Source organism: Oxyura jamaicensis, chromosome 3 (assembly GCF_011077185.1).
Source record: "Oxyura jamaicensis isolate SHBP4307 breed ruddy duck chromosome 3, BPBGC_Ojam_1.0, whole genome shotgun sequence".
Lineage (NCBI taxonomy): Eukaryota > Metazoa > Chordata > Aves > Anseriformes > Anatidae > Oxyura > Oxyura jamaicensis.
Window position 1 is genome coordinate 8,259,721 of NC_048895.1, and position 20,796 is coordinate 8,280,516.

The 20,796-nt window shown below is 40.8% G+C and overlaps 1 protein-coding gene across 2 annotated transcripts in view; it reads left to right on the forward strand.

Annotated features, from left to right (window-relative positions):
- The window catches only part of MACROD2 (mono-ADP ribosylhydrolase 2), an 857,698-nt gene that overhangs the window by 768,692 nt on the left and 68,210 nt on the right, over nt 1-20,796 (forward strand). For both annotated transcript variants that reach the window (XM_035322711.1, XM_035322712.1), the window contains exons 9-10: nt 3,737-3,818; nt 17,324-17,359. In XM_035322711.1, the coding sequence (XP_035178602.1) occupies nt 3,737-3,818; nt 17,324-17,359 (118 nt within the window). The remainder of the gene's footprint in view (nt 1-3,736; nt 3,819-17,323; nt 17,360-20,796) is intronic.

Here is a 20,796-nt window from a genome sequence, read left to right on the forward strand (position 1 = left end):
TGCATTTGGCATGTCCTGTGGATCGCGCCCACCTCTTTGTAGTGATGTTTAAGTGCACAACTGAATCTCGCCATCCCCTGAAGAGAGAGGGAAATTAGGTCAGAGGAATCAGGCAAACCTGCCAGAGGGCGCAGTGAAAGAACTAAGATAAAAACAGAGGTGTTTTCCACCCCAAAATGTCTGCCACAGAGTATAAACTCCTCCCGTATCAGTGGCCATGCGTGCAGACACGCAGTGGGCTCTCCTCCCTTCCTCGCATACGCAGGTGTGCGCCTACCTCCTACTGGTTAGCAAGCTGGTGCTGTTTCTTCTTTCCTCAGAATCCCTAAGGAACAGAGTCAAGTTGCCAGAAAGCATCAGCAGACTTATTTTGTGTGGCTTGAAGGTGGCAAGCCTGGTGGTCATTTCTCCAGGTGGCATACATCCACCTTCTCACTCCACTGGCCTTCTGCGGGCGGAGCGTGGCTGCTGCGGAGGGGTGCAGTCCCAGTGCTGCCCTGAGGTTCGTGGGGCCCCTCGGCAGCTTTTCACAGGTCAACAGTGCTGCTATCGAGACCAGCACTGCTTTACACCCAGCAGAATGGTTCTCCGTGCCTGAGATTTGGCTACATCCTTGTGAACTGCTGGCATTAGTGGCTGAGTCTAGTCACAGCCTTGTAGTCACAGCCTTGGGCTGTGAGGCTGCCTACTAATTGAACAGCTCGTGCAATTTAACTCCCTTCTTCCTGTGTTGCGGCACTCTTAATTTTGGGGTGCTTTGATCCACCTATTCATAGCTGTGAAGCGAACAGAATTTAATCAGGCTCTGACAGGGGACGGTTGGTTTTAATACTGGCCTCCAAAAAAGAGCTGTCGATCAAGGCTGAGCTTTAATACCTTCAGCTTGCAGCTCCTTTAAACTTCTGCTGCAGCTGAGTGGTGCTTGGTCAGCTGTGGAGGAGCCGGGCACCTACAAAAGGCCTCGGGGGCTCCTCGGGGGAGTCCCTCGGGGTTCCTGCCTGCCCTTTGCATGAAACCTCTCATCAAGCTGGCATTTCCTAGCCACACGAGGGGAGAGCTTTCCTCTTTGAATGGGGAGTGCCTTTCATAAGTGCGCATCCCAAAAGGCCTGCTGAGCTTTTGTGAGCCGGCCGGCAAAGGAGTTCTGGATTGACTCAGATTAAACCTTTGCTTATTGTAGCTGGAATGGGAACAGTGAGGACAAGGGTTACTTTCCGTACCTAATTTCAAGTTATTTTAGCTGGGGATGTTAGATAAAATAGTCAATGACTGGCAGGATGATAGAATATGGTTTAATTTCAGATTTACTATCTGCCAACACATGCCATTCAATCAGATAAACACAGCATTTCAGCTGTCATCACAATACCTTATGCATACTTAAAAATAGAGCACTTTTTCTCACACCAAGAAGAAATTGAACAGGTTTATATATAGGATGTATACAGTAAGGATACTAGAAATTTTGAAATAGTGTGCCATTTCTAGAGAGATTCCCTATCTTTAAATTAAGCAATTATATTAGAAGTAGTAGAAAATCTCAGGATTGCAAAAGTTTTATCATTGTCAACTGCACAGAATAAATAAAAGTAAAGGAAACATCATGAGAAGTTGAAATATATAAAGTACGGGAAATGTCTGTAGTATTTAGAGCAGAGAATTTGAGACCATATAGAGGGCAAGACAACTCAGAACTTCTCTGCATGGGAATACAATTCCTCCTCTGGCTTATAAACTCCCATCCTTATCTGCTTAGTCTGTCCTGGTGCATGTATTGAGCCTATTGCTGTAATGCTTGAATGCCTACTCTGCTAGGGAGTTGCAGTTAGAAGATGGCAATCTAGGATTGCCCCAGCACTATCCTAAATCAGCTTTTACAATGAATGTAATTTACACATTCTCCATCTGAAGCTTCCATCCTGAAAACACACAACTTTGCTTAAGTGGAAACACTTGTATAGGTAAAATGTTGCTGTATAAACACTTGCTACTGATGCTTTATGTTATAAATAATGCGGGTACACAAATGAGCATGCCTTTTTGGCCCATACACTTATCCAGTATTTGTTGATTTCTTTTTTATTTTATCCCTTGTGAAGAGTATTTGATGACACAGTCCAGCATTCTGTTGCGGTCTAGCCTGGTTTGTTTATGAGGGCTGCACAGAACAGCTTGTTTCTCTGAAGGTCGTATGAACAAACAGCAACAGGCATTTTCCTGTTCGCAAGTCTGCTGCCATGCTTCCCCAGCAAGCGCCCAAGCTCTTCCTGGCTGCTGCTTCTCTCCTGTTCACTAGACTCTTTATTCCTTAACGCCTACATAACATACACCTTCACACTCATATTTCCTACCTATTTTGCTCTTTCAGCTTTTGAAGTTGGCTTTGACTCGGAGATGTCCGTGTTAGCAACCATAAGCACTTTACGGAATAACCGATTATTGCCTGCCCTTGTTCCCTTCTTTATTCTACTGGCTGCTCTAAAATGAACTCTAAAATGATGTCCTGAGCTGCTCAGCGTAATGGTATCTTTGAAGCCAAGACTTATATTTTGCTTTGAAGAGCAGCTCTAGCAAAAGGATAGCATTTCCTAGTGAACATAAGGGAAAAAAGGCACTTTTTTTTTTTTTTTTGAGAGCGTTGCTCCTGCAGGTCTCCCTTCTGGGGCGAGGCTGGTGCATTTTGTAGCATGTGCAAAGATGCTCATGACCTGCTCTGCTACAACAGATTGGCTTATTGCCCACGGAGACTCGAGGACAGCAAAATGCTGCATTTCCTATTGCTCAGTCATCCTCTTCTGGTTAAGTTCTCATGCACTTCAGATAAAAACTTGATTATTGGGTAGGGGGTCCTTCAGCTCAGCCTTGCGAGAGTCTTCTCTACTTCCACCGCTCCTTGCAGGAGCAGTTTTGGCTGTGGAGGCAGTTAGTGCTGGGCTAGGCAAACAGATAAAGCAAAGAAATAGCAAGGCTATTTCGATGCTAGAATGAAGTCAGCGTGGGTGTTTTTCAGTCTTAAAGGCTTTGGAATTTAGTTTGGTTTTCATTTTGTTTGGTGTTTTTTTTTTTTTTTTTTTTTTTTGTCTCTCTCAGAAAAGCCTTTCACATACAGTGATGTCCTAAACAATTTATTTGAAATCATTGGTGGGTGGCGCACACATTACAGGCTGTGGTTTCATTGATATGCTCAGCCTCACTAAGTAGATGGCATATTAAATGTTTTATTTACCCCGTGTGCTACCTGTCATCTAATCAGCTTTTGTTTTTGCTGCATTCTGCTTGTATTATAGCAAGAGTAAGTGGTTTCATGTAAATTAAAACCACATGAAACCTTTTAAAGCCATTTAAAAATACTAAATGGTTTTGCAAATAGGTTTGTCCGACAAGGATTGGAAAAAGAGCTCTTTGCTTACCCATTTGCTCTTTTGTATGCTTATTAGAAGCCCCCCATGTGACTCTTTCATCAAACATTGCATCCTGGTACTCATCTAGAATGCCAAAAGTCATTTATACTGTGCTCAAGAGTGGTTTGCATAAACAGGAGGCAGTTAACAAAGAATACAGTTTTGAGCTGTGATTGCAAATGTTATTTTATAAATTACAACACAGATGCACAATGAAGTCAAAACATGCATTCCTGTAATGTTTTCTAGTGTGCCTGGAGCATAAAGCAGTGTCGGTATTAACTATTATTGCCAATGCTGCATTGTTTCACTGTGAATAATTTTGTTTCTTACAGGTGGATCGTATCATCTTCTGCGTCTTTTTGGAGATTGACTACAAAATTTTCAAGAAGAAAATGGGTGAATTTTTCCCTATAGGTAGGTATAGTAATTGAGTACCATCTGACTTGAAAAGATGATGCAGAAATAGACAACAGTTGGCATCCTTTCTTCTTTCCCTGCCTAAGCCAAATATTAAAATGTGAACTTTCTTTAGAGATCAGCTGCACGTAGAGGCCATGATGCCGGAGAAACGCAGACGTTTAAAATTTGTGAACCAGTAAAACTGTTTCGATAATGCTTTTGCAAAATCAAGGCTTGCATTTGTATGCTCAGTATGAGTTTGTTCGTTCCTTATTGTATCCACATTCCTGCCCAAAACCTGGCGTGTGGCACTGGTTCTCTTGACTCTGTGGTTGATAAGGAAAATCATTTGCACTAATGTATGTAGCTCCTAGTGGATACAGCTTTTCCATGCACTTTGTGCATGCTTTGCTCTTTCATTAATGATGCTGGTAGGGTTTCTCTGGGTCTGAAAGGATACCGCAGGGGTTAGAGCCCAACTGTGTCTGAATGAGAACTTTAAACTTGAGCTGTCCCTGTGCAAGAATGAACTGGAGAAAGATGGCTCTCACCGGAGCACTTGGGAAATGTTAGCCATTCATCTTACGTTTCACACGGGAGGTTACTTTCTAGAATGTAAGAAAACCTGATAGGCAGTAAATTTGTTCACACCCCTCCCATGCCTGTGATTTATTTTTATCATGTATCATTAGAAAACTGTTAGTTTTTTTTTTTTTTTTAATCAACCCCAACCTTCTCCCATTTTATTTTCAATGCCCTCAGTTCTACGATATGTGATAAGATCCCAATTTTAGTGTTTTGTTTTATCACCCCTTTCACAAGTGGCAGTCACTTAAATACTCTGTACACTGTCTGTCTGGTGGAAAGGGCCTGTGAGTAATAGGAAGCAGAGCTTTGGTGTGTTGTGAGAGTCTCAGTTATTTCTACAGGATTTCTACAGGAAATTGTGATGTTTCTGTCTCATCTTGCTAGAACAAAGATTTTCGTAGACAACTTTGTAACCTCCAGTTTGCAATGATTGGCAACAAAAACCTAAAAACCCATTGCATTATTCTGGTAGCACAGAATGGTGTCTGTCTGCAGAATAATTTTTTGGGCTGGAGCACACTGAATATGCATTTCACGCTGCATTCATGTCTAATCCATTCAGTGTGTGCTTTTTTTAGGGGGGGGGGGAGGTGGCAAATGTACTCCAACACACAGGACAATGTGGTTGTAGCCTGCCTGCTGTTGCTGATTCTGTCTCTGCTGTTCAGATTAAGGTAGAGTAAGCTACTCCGTGTCAGTTTGACAACAAATTATAGTACTAATACCTTCATCATTAAGGTCTTTGAAGTCCCAGCTGAAAGCCTGGTATTGTTACTACAAATGTCAAGTCCACCCAGGTCTGAAAAACCAAGAGACAAGAAGATGGTTCAGGTGCTGAAGCAGGACAAATGCAAAGGGGAAAAGAGAGGAATATGGGAGATTTATTTTTTTGTTGTTGTCAAAACCTAGCATTGTTGAATGCCTGAGCAAAGAGGACCTGTGTGGTTGGATGTCATGGTGTATAAAAACTTGTAACTGCATTATGCTACATTGTGCAGATGATCAGTTGTACCATAGTTTTAAAAGCATGTTTATTCTCGTGCATATAAAGTTTTTACTTTTCTTTTTTTTTTTTTTTTTTTTTCTTGAACTAAAACTGGCAATTTGATACATGACCATAGCAAGGTGGTGGTGGCGGCAGAGGCTGTTTTAGTGCAGCACCATTCAGCAGTTTGCAGCTGATCCAGTGCCTTTGCAGACAGTGTTCCGGAGACAGATGCTTCATTTTTCAGCAGGTACAATTTGCTATAGATTTGTAAAAGATCTCAGGACCTATTTTCATAGGCTTCATAGGTTTTAGGTTTATGACTAATGATTCCAAATACCAGTTTTGATATGCCTTAATGATGCTGGTTTCCAGAAGGACCTAAGTGTCCACTGGCTGATAAGCTGGACCTTTAAAAATAGCTAGGTTGGCTTCTAAAATCTTATCCCTGAGTCAGTGAAGGATTTTCCATGGCTAGGTCAGTGGTCAGTGATTTGGGAGATCAGACTTTAATCTATTGTATCACCACGGGTGTGTGGTATGCTCTTATAGGAGTCACTTAGATCTACAGCTTGTGAGGAGAGAGGCAGAAAAGATGCGTGCTACCAAAATGACTTTCAGTTAATGTCAGTGTCTGGGTATCTGTCCTGGAGGAATGTCCTAAGAATTAATAATATTCAGGGTCAGGCTTTCTTTGCCCTCCTGAAGTGGCACTTCTCTGCTGGGTACCTTAACAACAGGTGGGCCCCCATCTGTTGACCCCATCCTAAATTGCCTATAGCTGAATGGTGACAGCATTGGCTGGAGGTCTGAATGGTTATCACCAAATGACTACCATGTCTGCTGTTTGTTCCTTTTTTTCCTCTTGTGAATTGGTATCTGCATTTAACTCTAATATAGGTTAGACAAATTCTCTTTGGACTCTCCACCTGTAGGGATATTCTGTCTCACCTGTCTCACTGCAAGACTGGTTTCTTGCACAAAGAATTTAGTGTGATTCTGTGTGAAGGAACTAGCATCTCTCTCTACTTTTGGCAATAAATTTCTGATATTTAGGCTCTGGAAGGAATAGCCTCAATTCTGCTGGTGTTTTTTGTTGTTGTTGTGGTTTGGTTTGGTTTTGTTTTGTTTTTAAGTGAATCTATTAATCTTCTGAAATAAAAGTCTTTACGGAAAGACTTGCTGTAAATTTGAGCTGATAGTGCATTTTCTGAAGGTTCACAAGAGAGAATAACACAGAGATATTACTTTAGGCTTAGAGGAAAGCCATTGAGACATTTTTAACTGTGCATCTCATTCAGAAACATTATGAAATATACCTGCTTTAATAGATGTGGACAAAATGCTTAGAAAGAAGAATATATTCATGGAGTTATATACATAAATAGTTATTTCATTAAACCTGGTGCATTAATAAATCCAAAAAGACATCCAAGTGCTTGAGCTAGTCAAGTGATAATGAAATGAAGCTAGAGTTACACCTCAGTGCATTAGAGTAAGTGGAATATAGATATAGGGAAATTGTTCCATTAGTTGTACATGTTATTAGACTTATTTTGAGAGTGGAATGCCAAAGAAATTAGTCGAGTAATAGTACTGATATTAAGACAACTGCCAAGAACCTTGTCATTTGCAAACTTTAAATATATAGGGGAAGAGGCAGACTTCTACGTAATTTCATATCTTAGGAGTGTAGCATAGCTGTTCAGCAACAGACCGGTTGTCACAGGCTCAATGTTTCAGATCTGATCTCAGTAAGCAGTAGCCTGTGCAGAACCTGAACCAAAGCCGGTGTACTCTAAGGGGAAGCACCGCATAAGCTTTAATTCAGAGTCAGGATCTCATCCCTGTGATGGCCCAGAGAAGTTTTAGAAGGTAAAGGTCCTGGTCCACACAGAATTTAGTGTTGAAGCACTGGGGTTTTGCTGAGAAGTTTTTGTATGCTCTTGTTGAAAAAGAACAAGGGTGAAAGACTGTAGGACAACCAACCTTCTGTACTTAAAATTAATCACTGTTTTAACATAATAGGTGAGGCAAACAGCGATTATTTTTTTTCCTTTTACTAGTTGTGTCCTATCTTCTAGTGGAATGAAATAGCTCGGATATACTCCCTTCAGCTGTGTTGGGAAATTCTCTCTGCTTAATCTGAGATGATGTCTTGCCACATATCTTTCAGGCAAATAAAATGCCCTTGCCTGTAATCCTGGCTCAGATGTGTAGTTCTTACATTGCTGGATTCATTGCTACTGGTATTATGCATTACCTTTCCAGGAAAGCGGCTGATCCTCATATCATTTTTTCTTTTGGAATTCATTGTTTCTTCTAACACAATTCTTTACAGAGCCTGGAATCTAGGCATTACTTTTATTGCTAAATATATATTTATAAGACCTACCAGGAAATAGTATAAAAGCAGTTTCCCTTGAAAAACTTACCTTACAGTGATACGTGCTTCTATGATGCTATTCATGTGAGCAAAATTAAGCACATTTGTAAACAGTTGCCAGCTGGAGGCAAAGACACCATATTTTTCTCCTGTATCCTGTGTATACCTAGCTCCTTAATATGTCAGATAGATAATCTTGTGGGGACCTTTGGCAAATGCCTCTTTTTCATGGTGACTGTTGTATATTATGAAAGGTTTATTTTAAATTGTAATGCTTAAAGTATTTCTAAATCTACCACCTGTTATCAGTGGATTGGAGTGGGTAATCATTTTTTCTGAAAATGTTCTTTAGACAAAAATAATGTTATAAAAGGTACATATTGTGAAGCTGCTACATTCCAGTTTATATTACATTCTTACTAGTTTAAAAAGAGTAACAAAATTACTTCACTAAAGCATTGCTAAAATTGTTAGAGAGGAGAGGTTTGCACTTTTATTAGGCCAATTGATAGATGGAAGATGCAAGCTTTTAGACTCCATGTCCTTTCAGAGCTAATGAAAGGATGCTGAGCCCAAGAGCTTGTTCATTTTTTCTGAGCCATATCAGTTGGTGTTGAGAGAGAAATTGCTTCTTGAAAATCTCTCTCCCTTCTATTCCAGGTTATGGCATTTATTCCTTTTTTTTTCTTCCTTTTTTTTTTTTTTTTTTTTTGTGCTTTTACCCTGGTTGTCCCCTGTGTCCAAAGCAATGTGGATAAGAACCACTGTCCTGTATTAATCCTTCCGTTACTTCAAGAGGATGCACATCTAGGAAGTTGTGCATAAATGTGCAAATACATTATAATTGCAGAGGAAATTCATTGTTAAGAGATATACCGGGCTTGGAGTCAAACTGGAAACTGTCTAAATGCCTGAATGAAGGGCTTTGTGTTAAAATGGCAGATCCCTGCACTAATACGTGGGTGAACTGTTAAGCAGAGATTGTAATTCCTGAACTGGCATTGAGGAGCGTTGCCCTCTCCTTTTAATATGGCACTGGGACTACAGCAGGCCTCGGCATGAGCAAAAGAATCTTAAGTTAGCCTTTCCTAAGTAATCCTCTATCAAATGGGTAATTTGTTTGATAAATTTAGCCTTTCTATTTGCATTTGCAATGTTCATGAGCAGATTTGTTGAGTTAATTTGTCACCTGAATGCATTCCACAAAATATTTTTCATGGGCTCTGTTTTACTGCGTGGATAGGTGCCAGATGGTTTACTGGAAGTCCCTGATATCCTTTATTTGAGGTCTCACCTGGGGTAGGAGTTTGCCTCGTAAGTCACATGGCTGTGGTTTCTGGCCAGTTCAAGCCTCCAGGGCCAGATGCTCAGAAGCACAATTTGGGAAGTCTGCGGGCCCATTGGCCTTCTCCTCACCACCAAGGGCCTTCCTGAGGACAGTGGTGGTGGTAGCTACTTTCTCTGTCCCCAGGCAGAGTTTTCAGGTTGTATTCACAGATGATAACCACCTGTGTCTCTTACAGGTTTGATCTAGAGGTCTGTCAGGCTGTCATCCCCCTGTCTGCAGTGTTCCTTGGCAAAGCTTTAGCTCCATGCCACCATTTAATGTTCCCCCCAGCTTGGAAGTTGGTGAGGAGCCTCATTCATGTTCAGGTGGCGACACGTGAGGACTCTTTGGTGGGTGGAAGGGGCCAGCAGTTTTGGCAAAGCTGTGACAGACAGATGGTGATTTCACATGGAGGGGAAACATTGGCTGAGTGACAGACAATACAGATATTCAAAATGCTCCCCCCCCGCTCCTTCAAGCTTTATTTTAGAGGGTGTCATCCTCAGGTGGCTTCTTCAGGCCCGGTCCCTGAAGGACTTTATTCAAAAAAGCCGTGGAGGTGGCACAGCCCCACTGTTCCCAGTGATGGTTCCTTGTCCCTTGGTAGTGCAGGTGTCAAAGGAAGCACTGCCTGTATGGGGAGCTGGAGGAGCCTGCACACCAGAATAGGATGCTGGCGTTGCTCTAGTTCTCCTTTGCAGCGCATGCTGGTCCTGATAAAGTGCACTCCAATGTGAAAAGGATGTTGTAAAAATTGTTCTTAATCCAGAAGTTTCACATAGCCATAAGGCTTAGAATATCCACCCATTTCACAATGCCTGAAGCAATTTACCTCATAAAAATCTCAAGCTAACATCTGAAGGTGTTTGTAAAACTGTGAGATGAAGTTTTTCTAGGGCCTTCTGTCTTCATTAGCCACGACAGTGGTGGTGCCAGTCCTACCCCACGTTGAGGCTGTCTTTTTTAGCCCCTCTGGCCAGTGTCTCAATCTTACAGGTCATCTGTAGTGCAGGAGAATGAACAAGGAGCAGTGCTTTGGAGGCCCACACCAAGAGTGGGTCCCAGCTCCTTCTAATGTGACAGTGGTTTTCCAGTACCTAATGAAAAGCTAACGGGGAGTTTTCTGCTTCTGCCTAAATCATAATAAGACTTCCCTTCTGAATTATTTCCTGGCTGTCTGCTGACAGAGTGATGCTCTAGTGTTTGGCTGTGTTTTGAGTATCAGTCACCTCAGGCCTGGGGCTTGAATACTCTTGTTGTACACGGTTTGACATGGGCTCGTGGTATTGTCTGCTATAACATGGTCTACAGAAAACGGTTTGCCTCGTTCTTGATAGTAGCAACAGCTTGGATCAGGATATGAACAGACAATGGAACTGTAGTGTACTTCAGTGCTATTGCTAGGAGCTCTTGGTCTGCAAAGCAAAGTAACTGCTCCCTCTTTTTTGTTTTCTGTGAATGTTTTCCTTCCCTTGCTTTGTGAGAATGATGACAGAGTCAACAGTGAGCCCAGAAATCGGGGAAATGGCTGTTTCTAAGTATTTGTCAACTTGCTCTACAGTCCTGAGCTCTCCAGCTCCTGGTAGATAAGGGCCTCATTGAAACAGTGAGGTGACAAGCGATGACGATGCTCTTTGAGGTACGGGGGTCATTGCAGATGCAAGGATCAGGCTGCTGCATGTGTTAGCATGGGAGAGGGCAGGGAAGGTGTTGGGTGCAGTAATTACAAGGTGAATATGGAACCATTGTTTACCACCTTTTGTAACGCAAGGTATCCCCAGGTAATGATGAATCAGGATGACAACAAAAAGGAAGTTGTTTTTCACTTAATACACAGGGAGTAGGAACATTTGCTGGGAGGTGCTGGGAGCATGTAGGGCTTGAATACAGCTGAAAGGAGGATCAGCTCAACCGTCAGAGGCCTGGTCCAACAGTGGCTGTTGGTCAGCATAGTCTATACGTAACCTTATGCTCAGGAAGAGGCTGCTAGGGGGAAGGGAAATGCATTGCTGTTCTGTTCATTCCTCCACACATGGATGCCTGGCACGAGGAGATAAACAAGCATAAGCCTTCTCTGCATTAATATCTTCTGGGTATGCATTTTTGAACAGGCATCTTTTCTTCCTGCTGTGTTGCATGGTGTTGTATCCCACATAAAACATTCCAAATGCATTTCATGTCATGCTCAAAAATACCCCATCTTCTCCGGACACTGATGCTGAGTCACTTCATGTGCTTGAGTGCTTCTAATTGCCAAGGATGCAGTTAAATTTGTGTTTGTCTCATTTGATTGCCTCTCTCTTAGGTTACTGATGAGATTTTGTTAGAAGCTTGTGTCTGCATGTGGTGACATATTTCTAAAACATAACATTTTGTGAATACTACACTAGCATATATGTGGGTGAGAAATCCGCTTTAGCATTTGTGTAAACAAAACTCAGTTGTTTTCAGTATTTTAGGGCACGGAACAAAAAAGGAAGTTCTGAAATAGGTTCTTTTTTAAAAACTGATGCATATTTTCCCAAAGAGTGCCTCGTGCCTCTCGTGTAAGGTAGAAGCATCTGGGAAACAGAAATCCAGACCTGATCCTGGCTGCGATCACCACTTCCTGCACTGGAACAATGTTGTCCAGTTCACTCACAGTGGGAATCGCAGCTGCTGCATCTCCTCTGTATGCAGCTGGGGCTCATAAGGGTATATGTATTTTACTGCAGATCAAGTGATACGATGCATAAAAGAAGCCATCTATGTGACAAAAAAAAACATCCTTCTTAGAAGGCCGGTACTAAGGATTTCTATTTGATATGGCTTCAAAAGCTACAAACATTTTACATTCAGTGAGACTCCGGTGTTGTGGGACTGGTGTAACTAAGCAACACAGGAAGAAAAACTACACCAGTGCTGCAGTAAGGCCAGGATGTACAGTGTGTATCAGTGGAAATGTCTTTATAATCAAACCAGACTAAACAAAATTTGATTAAACTTGCTTAGTGTCAGGTGTGGGGGTTGCGTAGTGCCTTTTGCTCTGTATGAAGGAGTATGGGATACAAATGCTCAGAAACAAAAGAAGCTCCGTATCTCCTTCCAAAGAAGAAAAATGTATTGTGTTTGTTTGTTTGTTTGTATTCTTATTGTTGTTGAGGCTCTTCTTATTTTGCCTTTTTTTTTGGTTATTTCATCATTGTTGTTGCCATTTTCATTTTTGTTCTTCCTCTTCTATGCACTTGAAGATGAGGGAAAGCTTTATGGAAAAGATATTTTTACAGGTAGAAGTGCTAAGAGTCAGGCTGGGCTTAGTTGATCCCATCTGGCAGAGGTTGCCAAATCTGCTTTTTCTCAAAGAAAATGTTCCCCTTTTCTATGCTATTGGTCAGTCAGTTTTACTCTGTCAGAGGAGAGCATAGTTGGAGAGGTCAGACCAGTCAAAAGAGCTTGTGAGCTCCTACATTATTGTGAGCCATGTATGTACCTACAGGCTTTATCAAGCCCCAGGGTGTTCTTGTGTGTCTTATTATGCTACAAAAACGGCCAGTCTTTTATGTTGAGATGGAGGTAGTCTGTACACTCTTATGAAGATCCTGTTGGGTAGTAGCAGTGGTCCTGCGTTATCAAAAAGAAGTGATTTTCAATTGGAAGTAGACTAGATGACTGATTAGAAAGCTTCATAAGGCTGTTCATATAATTGCACAGATCAGTGGATGAAGCTTTGGGGCAAAGTTTCAGAAAGGCAAGTGTAGTAAAGAAGAATAAGGAGAGTGAAAACCTACTCGGTCTTTTCCACTTCTTGGAATCTGATGTTATCATGGTTTAGACAGTTTGCAGCTGGCTGGTACCCTGACCCATACTGCTACCCAATCCGCAATTTGACAAAAAGCTTTTCATTTGAGCAAGTGGAGACTGCCCTAAAATGGGATCCGTTTTTCTCCATGTCTTGAAACTCGAGTACCACACATCTTCTGTTATTCTGGCGGAAAATGTATGAGCAGGTCGTGAAGTTCCTATTAGGCAAATGCTTAAGGGCAGGAACTTTTTCAGCTGGAACCCTGTTTTAGTGTAACAAATAAAGCTCAGTGGGACAGCTGCAGCTGTCAGTGCTGAAAAATTGTATGTATTTTTAATTTTTGTTTTGAGGCATCAGTGGTATAATCACCAGTTTGTCCCTTCAGCCTCCTGTACAGCTCATCTCATTGCTTGGCTTGCCATTGTGCATGTATACAAGCTGCAGAGGGGAGTTTGGGCCATCCCACCGTGCTCTCCCAGCCCCTCCAGCAGTTACTTTCAATCCACGGAGATGCTCTTGCACGAAGGAGCAGGCTGAGACATGTGGGTAGGCTGGAAATCTGGAAGCAGCAGGAAGCGCTGATAAGATGGACAAATACTGAAGGGTAAGACAAGGAAGCTGAGGAAAGGTAGAAAGAGGAAGGCAGAAAGGAGCCAGCAGCAGCATTCAGCACTGACATGGAGTGCCAGGAACCTGGGATGCAGATCCTGAATGCAGATCAGACAGCCGCCTCCTGCAGCTTGGAGCTGGCCCTCCTGTAAGGGCTCTTCAATGCATGCATGGTTACAAATAAAAGGTTTTTGTATAGCGCTGACTCTCCACATGCTAACATGAAGAACAATGCAAATAGAAGTGTGAGCAACAAGGAGGAGGTTTAATGGCTTTGGGGATTAGCAGCGGCATTTAAAGCCTTTCACCTCTTTGTTCCTAACATTAATCTTAACACAGATTCATCGTTTTAGCCATCTGGCTTGTGTTTGCGTGTTTACAGCGACTAGCGAGACAGAGAAAGAACCTGACCAGCAAGGCAAAAGTAAAAAACAAAACAAAAAAAAAAAAAAAAACATGTATGACAGAAGAAGGCTGCTTCTTCTGTGTCAGTAGGAGCAAGTACAGTGCAATCATTCTGTTTCACCGAGCTCAGCAGGTAACGAGAGAGGGGAATGAAGGGGTAACTGACATCTCTTGATATATGAATCTACCACGGAGCCTATGACTTAAACAAATGTGCGTGTGCTGAGCAACTTGCACCCAGTTGCAAAGCTCCGTGCTCTTCTGAGATATAGCTAGCCCAGATAATGCAAGAGTTAGAGAGCCAGTTTCAACCACAGGGTGACTCCGTCCTGTAAATTATTGTATAGTTGACTAGAAAGTGTTCTCCCATACCTTGCCCAGCTTCATTTTATATACCATAGCGAAAACGTTTTTTGAAAGTGTTGTGCTCTCAAACTTAGGAAAAGTTTTGGATTAGGTGTCTTCCTTGTACCCTAAGTCTTGAAAATACTGATGTGAATTTTCTTGGGAGTGGGCTGACCCTTGCAGGGAGTCACTGTCTGTTTCACTCCAGGCTGCAAGGTCTGTCATTTTTGTCCAGCAAGAGCCAAGGTAGCACTCCCCAAAATCTGGAGTTTTAATGGGGAAAACCAGGTGAAAGGTCACTGTTCTTCTCTGCCAGACACCGGAGTAACCAAGAATGAGTACGTGTGCATACTCTCAGAGCATGTTTTCCTATTAAATTGACTTTTTCAAGAGCTCTTGAGTACAAGTAAGAGTTACAGTGGGCCTCACCTCTGTGTTTTCAAATGTGAAAGTTTGGGGAAGGAATACTGACCATATATCTTCAAGGAAATGGTTACTGGCATCAAAGATTCACTCTTGGGTTCTTCTGCGGTTTTACTTAACTTTGCTTTGGGACTGAGAGTCTGGTTTGCTTCAGTTTGAAATAATGCATCACTCTAGAAAGCTTATTCTAGATGGGGTAAAAATGTGCGCAGAGAACATGAAAAATAAACCTAGATATTACAGAGCTGATTTAAAGCAATCTTGGCACTGATTTAGCCTTATATTATGTATGTAGAGCTTCATTAAAAAAATAGTTTTACTTGCTTTTACTTCTTCATAACCGGTAACCCAGAAACTGCCTGTAATATCATACTTCTGGGCAAAAAATGAAAGAATTTTGGATATAAATTTCCAAAATAATTGGTTTTGGCATAGAGCTCTGACAGCTAAACATGGTGTTTATCACTTTAGCCAGCCACACCAAGGTCAGTGAAAGAGACTGCTTTATATATGACAGAGAAGCACTTCCACCAGATGCATTAATAGCATAAGGATAAGAATTATAGACACGTGAAATGACTGGGGAGTGCTGTGTGCCAAAAGAAACTCAGACTCAGATATCGGTTGGGGCAGAATTTTCAAAGGCACCTGGAGATCATGTCACAAAACAACTGGGAGCCCATCTCCCATTTTAAAAAATGATGTAAGGACTGTACTGCCTTTCAGCGAGACTTAGTTCCTTTTTCCAGGAAAAAAAGGCACTTAATTCACAATTAGTTCACAAAAGAAGTCTTTGCCTCTTCATAATTATATTGCATAATGACTTCACTACTTTTTAATAACATCAGATTTCTTGTCTGTGTCCATTATCACCAACTTAGAAGCTATTCTGTTGCTTTGGGAATTTCATATTCCAAATCACTTACAGAACTATAATTAAGAACTTCCACAGAAGACCAGGTGATATATGTATGTTAAGATATGATATTATGCTGATTTAGTGTCAAGTTGTAGATTAATTTGAAATTGTATCGTGCTGGTTTCATTATAAATGCTTCTATGGAAAGAACATGTTATTGGAAACTGAATAATTAATAAGCTTTGTATTAACCAAATGTTTTCTGAGTCGTTTGTTGAAAAATGTCAGGACTCTGTTTGAAAATCATGGTTCTATTGAAGTCATGGCAGAATTCCCACTGGCTTCCTTCAACAATATTTCTTTATCTCAAAAGCTACTTGTCAAAGCTCCTTAAAGTTTCTGTGTACAAATTTTTTTTTGTACAAAAGGGGTCAATACGCCGTTTTGAACTCCAAAACAATCGTTTGCAGAATAAGGAAAAAAGAAGTGAAATGTGCAGCAACTTTGTTCAGTTCTGATCCTTTGTGCCAGATTGAAGTGTACTCGAGAGAAATGTAACCTGCTGTCATTTACTGCCTTCTGCATGTCCTGCCCTCCAGGCCATGTCTGGCTGCAATTGGAGGGGGCAAAGGATGGATACAGGTCCATCGACTGTAGATTCAGAAGTTCCCATGAAAATTCTCCACCTCATGGTTATTTTGTTTTAATGTTTTGATTCAAGCATAACTCCCAGTGGAGGCCTCTGTTATTAACAGATTGTTCTTTTCTCCTTGTACTTAAAATAAGTTTTCAGGCTCCAAATTATGATGAAAGCAGAGCTTCAGTCCTATTAGTGTGTGTCACAGCATTTGAATCTCAGTGGAGTTTATGGCATAAAGATCTGATCCTGTAAGTTAGGACCTAAATACTACTGTTAGTTTCTAAGAACAATGATCATAGTACTGCAGAACTGCTCAGGTTCAAATGGTGGTCATGATGTGCATATACACAAGTAGTTTGAAAGATGTAAAGCTTTAGACAGAAATTGTAGGCTTGCTACAGAATTTGCACCTACTCAAATCCATTAAAAAGGATATAAATACAGTCTATATGAATTAGCAACACAGTTGTCAAACTTACGTGGTCAATAAGCTCCCCACCACATGATTAAAGCTCTGAAATGTTTTATTATTAGATGTTTAGATGTAGAGCTTAGGGATATGGTTTAGTGGGGCACTTGTTAGTGTTAGGTCAGAGGTTGGACTCGGTGATCTTGGAGGTCTCTTCCAGCCTAGACGATTCTATGATTCTATGTTAACAAAGGCTAATTCCACCTCCACCACCCCATCCCATCAAAACAGCTTGTGGTAAGAAATATATCATCTTAATAACTGTATGTGAATTTTGAGAGGGAACCTCTTTACTGTGAGGGTGACAGAGCACTGGAATGGGTTGCCTGGAGAGGTTGTAGAGTCTTCTGCTCTGGAGATATTCAAAACCCGCCTGCATGTCATCCTGTGCAAAGTGTTCTAGGTGATCCTGCCTGGCAGGGGGGTTGGATTAGATGATCTTCAGAGGGCCTACCTCAACCATTCTGTGATTCTGTGAATTTGCAGAATTCTGTATATTATGCAGAATTTTATTCCCTGTCTTTATGCCCTGCATCTGCGTAGTAAAAGTCTAGTATCAAAACTTTCTTTTCCCATCTATCTCCAGATCTCAAAACAAAATGTTAAATGGGAGGAAGTAAACTAGGATACGTGCAATTTGAATCATGGAATATTTTATTTTAGATGTTTCCTGATATTAATTATTTGCCTCTTTTTTTGACAGATGATAATGAAGAGACCGAAATGAGTGAAGAGACAGGTGAGCAAACAATATTTTGTGCCCAAACATATCACATTTGGGAAGCATGAACCAAACTGAGAATGTTCTTAAAACTAATTACCTTGGTTGTGATAAGATGTGCCAATCATTTATTGCCAACATTATAACAGTCTTCTCTGTTTTTTAACAGAATGTAGGGAAAACCATCCCTGATGATAAATAATACCTAGTAAGAATGGCTGAGACTAACTTTTTAATATCATCTGTTATGAGCCTCTGGGTTATCTTTTACTTTTTATTAGTAAGTAGTTTGAACGTGAATGGGAAGTAATTAAAATTCTATGGTCTCTTTGTAAAAAGGTGTTAATACAGCAATTCTTGAGTCATTTGCAATTGTGATTAGTGGCCATGATTTGTTTGCAATGAAAACAGTAGCAAAATTCTCCCAGCAAACACTTAATCTGTGATTGAACAATATTTCAGAGCACTTTTTTTTTTTTTTTCCTGGAACTGACTATTGACTGTTGGAGTACCTGCCTTGTTACCACCTGCCAGTTAGACATCAGCCAATTTTAAGCTCATCTAACAGTGTGTTTGTCCAGCCAATGCTTCGGAGCATCTCAGAATGCTGCAATACCTAGTAGCAAAAGCTATACAAAACTGTATTGTAAGTCCTGTTCTCCCATTGTCCACTGAGCCAGTCATTTCTTCACAGAATGAAGTCAGGTTGGTCAAGCATAACTTGTCCTTGTCTACTACTTCCAGTTACCTTCTTTTCCTTCCTCATCTTTTTGAAAAAGGATTCCAAGAGGACATGCTACATGTTCTTCCCATGGACTCAACTTAAAATGTCTGCTTTTACTTCTCTTTATCCTTCTCCATGCCTTTCTTGAAGGTTGATGTAGTGTGAGCCTTTTTCCACCTGTCAGGGATGACTTTTTTTAATGATAAACAGTAGCATTTAAATCAGATCAACCATCTCAGCTCCAGACTATCATTAGCCTATACCTCTCTGCTCTTGGCTGCTCCTCTACTTCCCAAATTATGCTGGAATGTGTGGGGTCTTGGAGTGGGCTTTGCCCATGAGCTGAGTACCTCAAACTGTCTCATACTGTCTATTACTAGGTTGCCTCCCCATTCATCCAAAGGGAAATAATTTGTCTGAACCAGCTTTTGCTAATGGCACACTTGTAGGATTCCTTTGTGTTATTCCTCATGTCCCTACTTGATTTTAGCTGCTGCTGGTCTTGGCATTCAGCCTTCCTGATTGCGTCCCTGAGTACCTTTCTCCTCTCCTTTTGTTGCCTGTCACTCACTGTCTCTTCCTGTGTTCTAGTTCATGAAGTTCCTTGCTTATGAAAGTGAGCTTTCTGCTGAAATTCCCAGTCTTTCTGCAAAACAAGATGGATTGTTCCTCAGTGGTCAGTTCCTGGACATCCTTCTTCAGGCCAGCTCCTTAGTGCATTCTGTCTAATAAGCTGGAAGTGCGGTCCTTACTCTGTTCCTTACCTTCCCAGCTTTCTCCTGAACTCAGTTATTCCTATCTCATGATTCTTGAAGCCCAAGTTGCCATCTCTGGCCACATTTGCTACTGATTCTCCCATGTCTGAGAGCAACATACCAATCCGGGCAGTACTTCTCATTCTCTCTAGAAAGAATTTGCATTATGTGCGGTCCAGGCGCTTCCTGAATTGCTTACACAGCAGATGGCTCAGGAGTTAAAATCTCACATCAGGACTAAAGCTTCCAGTCAGAAGACTTCTGCTAGGTGTTTGAAAAGAGCTCCATCCACTTACATTTTCTTGATCAGACTTTCTATAACAGGCTCCATCACCATACCCTGTGTTACGTTCTCTGCTGACCTTCACCTAGAGGCTCTTAATGGACTACTTCTTTTCCTTAAGAGACTTCTGTGCAGTTAAGGACCACCTTTTACATGCAGCGAAGCTTTCCCTACTCTTCTTCTCCACCTGTCCTCCATGACCAGCTAGTACCCTTCTGTGTCGGTGCACCGTGTGCATGTACTCCCAGGTCTCTGTGAGCCTGCCTGATCTGGAGTCTGGGAACTGTGCAGGAGCTTCCAGCTCTTCTCTTTATGCAAGGACATTAGAATCAAAAAGGAGAGACACTTGGAAAAAGGCAGAGAATATACCAGCCAGAAAACAGAGGTAAAAGCTTTTGAAGCAGTGTGTTGGCTGCTTAAATTGGCAGGATTGTCCTAAAGACAAATGGATTATGATGATTTATGCAGCCAGTTAATTAGCTTAGAAGTTATAAATTCTTTAATAACGGTATGTATGCATTAATGTGCAAACATGGATATACATAGATAGATATGTGTTACTGTGATGGATTAGCACATTCTTTTATGGCTTTCTGGCCTGTTGATTTTATTACATATAATTGTAATTACTTTTTGGTATCAAGATTACTGGATAGGAACTTTCCGAGATTTTAATACAATTAATGTGATTAATATAGTTGTACATATATACATAAAAGAAGAAAAATGAAGACTGTCATTATACAACAAACATTTGCCAAAGATTACCCTACAGTAGAATTTGCAGTATTCATCTAATGTTTCCAGTTTCATTTTTTACAGTTATCATTGCTTGTATGCTTTTTTAAGTCCAATTATTTTGCATTTTTTGTCTTGTTGCTTTAATGGAGATTATGCAAATTGCATTTTTTAAAGCATTTAAAATTAGAATTAAAAGGAAGTATATTTACACTTAATAGCTAGTCTTTTCTTTCTTGCCTTGTATCCTTCACAGCTTCATTAATTTTGGTGACGCTGTGTAGCCGCTCTGGGAAATAATCATTGAATTAAGTTTTTTGAGGAAGATATTCCCCTACGTGTTACCTTTTTGTGCATGAGACAGATGAGATCACAGCTTCTCCCACAGGTTTACTTGTAGGGTGCTGTGAATTTCAACAGTGTGTACTTGGTCCTTTCTTTCTGATTTGGAAATATTTTGGGAATCAGTGCATTGATTGTCAGCAATCAATAACTACATGGCCAAAGAGAAATAACTTCTGTATAGCTTCTCCAGTAGTTGGGAGTTCTGTCATTTTGTCTTATCTGTGTATGCACTCTTTAATGATTGTAAAATGCATTTGCAGGAATTATAAATGCATACATAATTTCTGCACTGAGGAGAGTTTTTGGTTTTATGTTCAAATAGTTATCAGTTTGAAAGAGATCTACTTTTAACCATTTTGAGGGAAAAATAGAGTATCAACATCTAGTCACCTCTTCAAGATAATAATTGAATAATCATTCTTCATTCCACTTGACTTCTTGGGTCATGACTCCAGCAGATGGAATCAGCAGTTAGCACCAATATTGATGACCCTGTTTTGTTGAGCTGTCCATATCCAATCTGCTTTGGGGTTATTTCTCCAATTCCTGTTTTTTTTTTTTTTTTTTTTTTTTTTTTTTTTTTTTTAAAAAAAAGGAAAATAGACAAAAA